Source organism: Molothrus aeneus, chromosome 3 (assembly GCF_037042795.1).
Source record: "Molothrus aeneus isolate 106 chromosome 3, BPBGC_Maene_1.0, whole genome shotgun sequence".
NCBI classification, from domain to species: domain Eukaryota; kingdom Metazoa; phylum Chordata; class Aves; order Passeriformes; family Icteridae; genus Molothrus; species Molothrus aeneus.
The window spans coordinates 13,020,973-13,029,614 of record NC_089648.1 but is presented as its reverse complement, the minus strand read 5'-3'; the positions used below and the strand labels follow the sequence as shown (position 1 = coordinate 13,029,614).

Sequence of the window (8,642 nt, the reverse complement as noted above, 5' to 3'; positions counted from 1 at the left end):
GCGCGCCCGGCGGGCCCGGGGGAGGAGCCGCTGCCGCCGCCGCTCCCCCCGCGCGTCCTCCCAGGTGTAACCGGAGCCGGGAGGGCGCGGCGCAGCCACCACCAGCACCTGCGGAACCTGTCGGGCGGCTCACAGCGCTCCGCCGCCGCTCCGCGCACACACCGCTCCCGCTCTGCCCGCGTCCCCGAGCACCTTCCCTGGCCTCCCCGCCGCCCGCCCCAGCCATGAAGCCGCTCCGCGGGGCCGCGCTGCTGCTGCTGCTCTGCCTTGCCTCCACCGTCCGGAGCTGTGAGTGCCCGCACCCGGCCGTCCGCTCCACACCCCGCTCCTGAGGGAGCTCCCCGCCCCGGGACCCCCTCCCGGCCCCGCTGTCGGCAGGGCCGCTCCGCTGGGCGCCCTGTGCCCCGAACGGCGACACCATTCCCCCTTAGCGGGCAGGAGCGCCCGGCCCCCATAGCGCCCCGAGGGGAGCCCCGGCGCTCGGGAAGGGAGGGAGGGAGGGAGGGAGGGAGGGAGGCCGGGGGGACGCGGGCGGTGCGGGCACGCCACGCCCGGCCGGCCCGGGGCGGCTTTGTCCTGCCGTGGGGTGGCGGTGCCCGCTCACGGCCGCGCTTCCCTCGCAGCGTGCGTGTGCGAGAAGAACAAGCGCGTCACCGACTGCAGGGTGGACGGTAGCGGCCGATGTCTCTGCCAAGCCATCGGCTCCGGAGCCACCGTGGACTGCTCCACCCGTGAGTAAAAGGGCACGGCAGGGTGGGTGGCACGGAAGCGAGCCCGCGGAACGCCGGGGAATTTGTGGGAATGACCGCTGAGGTCCCAGCAAACAATGGAGGCAAGGAAGGAGTTCTTCTTCCTGGTCTCCCAGATCAGCTAGTGTTGGAAGAGAAGCGATCAGGGTTTCTCTGCTTGTACTGATGTAGGCTCACGTCTCCTCCTCAATATTTGTTCTCCAGTGGCAAGGATTTCTTGGATGATGAACGTTTAGCTTGCTTACAAGAGCATTTCCTCACTTTTCCTACAAACCTAGAGGGGACAGAGCCTTGTGACAAGACCTCACTCTGGGCTCAATCTCAGCTGTGAGGAATGAAACGTGTAAATCCTAAGGCTGGACTTGTTGGCCTTTGCCTTGAGAGGCTGCCATACCCCAGTTGTATTGATTTTATGCACCACCTACACATTAGCCATCTGCTCTTCCGTGCAATGGCTTCGAATCTGGTTCTCGCTGATGTAACCTGGTGTTTGTACGGACTCGGGGCTCTGGTTTGGACATGCGTGCTCTGCCGCTGCATAACGCGACTTTCTGGTTGTTTTTAGTGACTTCAAAATGCCTGCTGATGAAAGCAGAAGTGATGGGCTCCAAGTCGGGTCGTCGTGAGAAACCAAAAGATGCGTTTGAAGATACCGATGGTCTCTATGATCCCGAGTGTGAAAACACGGGCGCTTTCAAGGCGAAGCAGTGCAATGGAACCACCTGTTGGTGTGTGAATACAGCTGGAGTTAGGAGAACTGACAAACACGATGCAGACTTGAAGTGCAGTGAATTAGTCAGAACGATGTAAGTGTTTCAACAGGGTGTGCTGTGACACGAAAACATTCCTGTGTGAGGCTCTGCCTTGTGTGAATGATGCACTGGGCTGAATGAAGATGGAGCAATCAACACTTGGTTACTTGGCTGGGGTGTTTTTCCTTCAGAAACAAGGAGATGTTGAGTGGGGTTGGAAGAGACTTTGCTTGCCTTGGTTTTGTCTCATTGTTCTGGTTTTTTAGCCCGGGGTTAGTTTTTTTGTTGTGTTGTATATGCATGTACTTCAAGAATATTCATTGTACTTCAGGTGGATCATCATTGAAATGAAACATGCTGAGAGAAATGCTCCTCTGAATGCTGAATCTTTAAAGAAGTAAGTGATGATCGTAAAATGTTATGGTAGTGTATGTATGTTCCAGTAGATAACTAGTGTATTTCTAAGTAGTTGCTATAAGCAGTGACAGACCTGTGAACTCACTTGTAAGACATTTTAGAAGCAAGCTGCAGATTCTTCATAGAATTGCTTTAATTTGTTTTGGAAACAAATTAACTGCTAAAGAGATTCCTTTCCATTTAAAATTGATTGCTAGTTTTTTCTCTCCTCAAATCAATATACTAAAAGAAACGGAAGGTAATGGGTGAAACTGATCAGAAAGCAAACTGACAAAAATGGCAGAATGACTACATAGAAGCAGCAGGAGGAAAAGGACAGTTTAGCCTTTTTTCTTTTTTTTTTCATTTTGTTAAAACCCCACTTGTGGCTATTGGATTGCTTCCTTTCCAAATCAAAAGCTGCTGCCCTCTAGCTCTTGTTCTGAGCTTTTCAAACTGTAAAGCTCTTTTGTCTAACACAGGTGTTAGTTTTACAGTAAGTGCATCTTCACTGTGACGAGTTATTGAACTCTAGTATGAGGAGAGTGCACTGGGTTTGGTTGGGGCAGGGTTAATTTTTTTGGTAGCAGTTGGTGTGGTGCTGTGTTTTAGACCAAAATGGTGTTGATGAATTCACTAGTGCTTTAGCTGCTGCTGAACAACACATGCCAAGGCCTTCTCAGACTCTCACTCTGCTGCCCCAGTGAGTAGGGTGGGGATGGGCAAGAGGCTGGGAGGGGGACAGGCTGACCTGAATTGACTGAACAGCTAGCCTATATTGTATAATGCTGCGTTCAGCAATAAATCCGGGGGAAAGTCTTTTCCCAAGTAGCCACTGCTCAGAGGTTGGCTGGACGTTGATCTGTCAGTGATGACTGATTGCTTTTACATCACTTGAGGTTTTGTACTTCCCCCACCCAGCCCTTTCACTTCCCAGACTGTCTTTATTTTAAACTATGAGGGTTGTTTTGTTTTAACCCTTGCTTTTGCCCTTCTGATTCTTTTCCCGATCCTGCTAGGGGGAAGTGAGCGAAAGACTAGGTGAAGGGTTTAGATGCTAACTGAGCTCCACCCACCACAGAGACTGCAGAAGGAAACAATTACACCAGTCTTCTCTACTTGTCAAATGATATATGTGAAAAAATACTGGTTTTACAGCCATGACTTTGGTGTCCTTGCAGGTTTTTCATGGACACCATTACCAGTCGTTACCAGCTGAACAGCCGCTACATAACCAATGTTCTGGTAAGGGGCACAGAGAGTTTAGTAAAGTACCAGAATTTCATTTTGTTGTAACTTCAAAAACTCGTGTTTGACTAATGCAATACAGCATGAGTTCTAGTAGAAGCTCTCAAAATGGCGAGCAGTTAGCAAATAGCTGTATCTGAACAGAAATGCTGCTGAGAAATGACACTGCTCTCCTTAGTCCGTAGATAACTCCTTTGCTTCACTAGCAGTGGAATTTGAATCCTACTGTAAACAGTTGGCTTGAGTTCAAGAACCATAAACTCTATCCAAGATGCAAGTTCACAAACTGGATCATAATGTTTTGGTGATTATTCAATAGCTGGATTTAAAGTACCTCTTTCTTAATGCCACACTATATTTTTTTCCAGTATGAAAACCCTTACATTACTATTGATTTGAAGCAAAACACCTCACAAAAATCAGATGGAGATGTGGATATAGCTGATGTGGCCTACTACTTTGAGAAAGATGTAAGTGTGTCGTGGGTCAGGTCTACCAGAGGCTGGGTTTGTGTCTTGCACTGCACTCGGATGTGCTGGCTAAAGCCAGGAGAATTATTCCTGTGATGAGATAAATGCCTTACTACAATGTGAATGAGCAAGTCTGTCTTTTCCTGTCTCCTTTAGGTGAAAGGTCAGTCCATCTTTCATAATAATGCTGGGATAAATGTCAGCATTGACAACGAGCCGGTGAAGCTTGAGAAGACGGTGGTCTACTATGTTGATGAAATAGCACCGGAGTTCTCCATGAAGTCCCTGACTCCCGGCGTCATTGCTGTCATTGTAGTGGTACTGGTAGCAATAGTGGCTGCAATTGTTGTCCTGGTGAGTTCTAGCAAAGCTGCCAAGTAGAATGGTGCTGGTAACAATTTGGGAAGTAACAGCACACATGTTTGGTAAATTGGCTTGCTCTTTCAGACATGGGAGGTGGGAAACTGGTGATGGGCACACTGTCACTGTTTCAGGTTACAGCTGAAGGGTGTCACCCGGAAAACAAGTACTGGGAACAATCGCAGAGGTGAACAAAGTGCTTCCTGGTTTAAAGTAGTTGAGAGTGACAAACAACCTCGTTTGTTCCTACCTCACATTGGAAGGATAGGGAACAGGCAGCTCCGAGTTTGTGCTTTTCAAGTCAAAACCAGATAAAGTTACTTGTATACCAAGATTTAAAAAATATTGCATCCTTCTGTTACAGGTCCTGACAAGGAGGAGGAAAGGGAAGTACGTGAAAGCTGAGGTAATTAATTTCTCTTAGTGGTGTATGTGTGGAGAGGAGTTTGACCACAATCCAGAAACTTTTAAGTTTGCTATAGGTTAAAAACTGGCTTTGGGTGCCCCAGATGTGTTCAAGGAGACTGAAAGTATTTAAATTCTGCAGCTAATTTTCACCTCTGTGTAGGTCTGCGCTAGTTTCAAAGGCAGCTGGTGATCGGCTTTTCCCGGGGCTGAGGGGGTGGGGTTCGGTTTTTCTGCAAGTTCTATTTTACATATGTATAGCAAAGGGCTGTGCAATCCACAGGAAGTGCTGATAGTCTTGTTCTGTGACAAGACCTTTACTGAGGTATTTGCATGGATCTCACAGTTCCTATTGAGAAGCTGCTTCCCAATGGAATAGCAAATGGTGCTTCACCCAGGTGTGGAGCCTTTTGTGGAGGAATCCAAACAATGTTGTAGCAGCCAAACAGTATTGTCTGCTTCCTGCATGTGCCCTAAGTAGTGCTTTTTTTCCTTTTTTTTTCCTTTTTTTTTCCTTTTTTTTTCCTTTTTTTTTCCTTTTTTTTTCCTTTTTTTTTCCTTTTTTTTTCCTTTTTTTTTCCTTTTTTTTTCCTTTTTTTTTCCTTTTTTTTTCTCCTTTTTTTTTCTCCTTTTTTTTCTCCTTTTTTTTCTCCTTTTTTTTCTCCTTTTTTTCTCCTTTTTTTTCTCCTTTTTTTTCTCCTTTTTTTTTCTCCTTTTTTTTTCCTTTTTTTTTCCTTTTTTTTTCCTTTTTTTTTCCTTTTTTTTTCCTTTTTTTTTTCCTTTTTTTTTTCCTTTTTTTTTCCTTTTTTTTTTCCTTTTTTTTCCTTTTTTTTTTTCCTTTTTTTTTTTCCTTTTTTTTTTCCTTTTTTTTTTCCTTTTTTTTTTCCTTTTTTTTTTCCTTTTTTTTCCTTTTTTTTTCCTTTTTTTTCCTTTTTTTTCCTTCCTTTTTTTTTTTTTCCTTTTTTTTTTTCCTTTTTTTTTTTTCCTTTTTTTTTTTCCTTTTTTTTTTTTCCTTTTTTTTTTTCCTGGGTTTTTTTCCTGGGGTTTTTTTTTTCCTTGTTGTTTTTTTTTCCTTCTTTTTTTTTTTCCATCTGGTGAGTTTGTCACGCTTGGTTCTGTTAGTGTTGCATCAAATCCATTTGCTAATGAAAATCTGGGCTGTTAAGTCCCAATGACAATATACTGAGTCTTAAAGTTTAGAAACAGCACAGATGTTGATGTCTCCTCTGCCTCCTCCCCTCCAGGTGAAGGAAATGAACGAAATGCATAGAGGGCTGAATGCTTAACTAAATCAACTGAAGGCAAACCAGACTACAAGAAAGAAGACAACAAAAACATTGGAGGCATGAATCTTAATTTCCTCCTGAAATGGAGGCAATCGTGCTCGCTTAATGATTGTTAAAACTCTTTAACAGCCAAGACTGGTAACCATTCAACTACTTTTACTATTTGTTGAGAGTTAAATGCCCCATCTTACTCAAGTAAAACTTAACTATTGCTCCCTGATTTTATTTTTTTTATGATGATGAAACGAGTTGACAACTGCTGTTACTAGAGTTTTGGAGCATACATGCCTAAATGGTTATTTTACCCTTTTGGGAGATTTATTGAAAGTAATGATTTTGTAGCCATGTTGTAACAGGACTGTCTCCTGTGTAACTGAATGCAACCTTTTTATGGCAGTTTGTACATATTTGAAGTTGCTGTAACTTTTTTATGACTTGAATTAATAAAACTTTGAAACAGGCTTCTAATTCTTCCATGGTGAATGATAATCTGCTAAATTACCATGCTTACAAATTTGTAGTTTGATTCCTTAAAGCAAGGAACCTCAGCATAGTTGAAAATATTCTAGAACTCCAATTAGCAATTTTTATTAGCCATCTAGTATCTCAATAGCATATTTTTTCTTAAAGCTGTGAAAAGTTTGCAACAAGAGTGAAATGATAATACACATTGTTGTATAAAAAAATCCAGCAGGCTGAGAATACAGTCATTTCAGGAATTCACAGACTGATCTTTCCAATGCTATGTAGGTATTGAAAATAAGCCTCTACCCTAGGACATGTCTGGTGCAGGATTGGGGGTGGGCAGGGGCATCTGATGGTGGAGCTGGGGGAGAGCAGTTTTTACCCCATTTACTGTGATTTTGTCTGTGGCAAAGCTGCTGCACAGCAAGGAGCTGTTTCTCCTGTTATTCCTGTTCTCTGCCATAGCTGTGGACCAGACTTCCCTAGGCTCTCAGCCTCCCAGGACAGGAGCGCCTGCTCTGGCTGTCAGTGACCTGTGCCATGGATGTTGGCTAGCAATCCCTCCAGCAAATCTGATTTATAAAGGAAATGCTGTAACTCCTGTTGCCAAAGAAATAATGAGATTCAAGATAAGGAACTGAATGACAAACCTTGTTACTAATGTGGTGCCTGTTCTGACCCACCCTGGCTAAAACAGGAAAAGTAGGATAAGCTCCTGGGAGGACATTCTGTGTACTGTCCATGAAATGAAACGTGAAGCATGCCCCATCAGTGTGCCTGCTAGATACCACAGGGACCTTGCTGAACTGCTGGTGTCACCTCCACTGTCACAGCTCACCAGCATCCCTTCTGCCCTTCAAACAGGGTTGTACCTCACATGCATGCATTGCTGTAGTGGAGATTGCCCAAAAATCCTGAAGTAGGGAATTTACTGGAATGTTTTGCAGCCTTTTCAGGCAGCTTTGTCAATAACTTCTGCAGGGCAGGCTCTCCCTCTGCTGATCTGTGCAATTCCCTTTCTCCCCAGGTATGCAGGCAATCTGCTGAGGTGTGATGAATTTTGTACAATTCTGTAAGCTGTTAACCAAATAAAGCCAAGTTTTCAGTAAGTTGGTCTTGTGGTGAGCTGTGTGTATTCCCCAATGCTTCAGTCTCCCATCTCCTCTACTTCCTTAAATGTCTGCAATATGGTATCCTCATCATTTCTTTCTTCTCCCCAGTATTCCAATGCCATTGTTCTCCTCCCTCCCTCCCTCCCTCCCCATTTCTCACCAGGTTTCTGGCCTGTGGGATGGAAGGAGGTGTTGTGTGCTGTGGCTGGGCTGGAGCTGCACGTGTGCAGACTTGACTGGACAGGCTGGTCTGTGGCTGCTCTGTGGCCTGGACCTTGTCCCAGTTGGTTTGTTTGAACATCATCTTCTCCCTGCTTTTCCCACACTGCAGGGAGGCATTCAGACACTTTTCCTTTTTTTTTTTTTTTTTTACATAGTGGAGATTTTTGTGTCAGATATGAAGCTTAGTGCTGTATTATGGTCTTCTTCCTCATCAAATTTGCCTGAAAATAGCCAAGGGATTAGAAAACCAGAAAGTTTACAGAAATTCTTAAAAAATGCCAGAGTTCAACTAAATTCTCAACTGAAATGAATGTATTGTTTCTAAACTCAGTTACTATGGTGCTGCTCAGCTCTCAAAGTGGTGGTCAGTGATAGTTTTTTCATTAGTTTCCTGTTCTAAATAGTTTTATTGACATATTGGCCTTTGTGTTGTTCTATTTACTAAACGCTGCACTTTTCCAGCTGCATAGAAGTCTGTATAGGAAAATGGAAAAGGGTGAAGGGGGAAAATACCTGAGAAAATGGTGTATTGGTATCCTGCAGCTTATTGTGTTTTATATGTTTTTATACCAAAAGGAGACTAATGTGATGTAAGTCAAATGAAAAAAAAGCCATTATCAGATTCTGTCAACTTTCCACATATGAATGTGATAGTTCTCATATATAGAGCAATATTACAAAAAATGATTGCTACTAAAAACTAATATGGTATTAAATGGTCTCAATTTTGATACTTGGATACTACTTTTAATACTATTGGAAGACATTCTGCAAAGTTAAAAAGAGAGTTTCCTGTAAAAGAAACAGACAAATAGAACTTAATAAAGGACTAGTAGTCTCTGCATCAATTTTTAACTAGGTAAATATTTTGATACTTCCATTTGCCTTATTCATTAACTTCCTTACGTGAAGGAGCATATTTTTAAAATCTGAAGTTCTACACAAAGTTGAGATACCAGTTTCCTCTCTTTTCACATAATGCCAACTTTGAGAAAGCATGTGAAGGGCAGATTGAAGGTGTATTAAGACTGGATAAATTAGGGTTTTTTGTTACATAGAGGGGTAGACACAAACTGCAAGAAACCCTAGTAATAATACATATCTTAGTGCCTTTGTACAACATGGGAAAACAGTGTTTGTATAGGCAAGTGCAAATCTATTACTTCCTCATGAATAT

General features: G+C 43.5%; 1 protein-coding gene across 1 annotated transcript; it reads left to right on the top strand.

The window, feature by feature from the left end:
- The first annotated feature begins 224 nt into the window (after window positions 1-224).
- Window positions 225-7,148, top strand: EPCAM (epithelial cell adhesion molecule). Its single transcript, XM_066547799.1, has 9 exons — window positions 225-288; window positions 624-731; window positions 1,315-1,555; window positions 1,833-1,898; window positions 3,079-3,142; window positions 3,514-3,615; window positions 3,772-3,969; window positions 4,340-4,381; window positions 5,625-7,148. Exons 1-9 carry the CDS (start codon window positions 225-227, stop codon window positions 5,664-5,666), a joined length of 927 nt encoding a protein of 308 aa, XP_066403896.1. The 3' UTR covers window positions 5,667-7,148.
- Window positions 7,149-8,642: the final 1,494 nt, after the last annotated feature.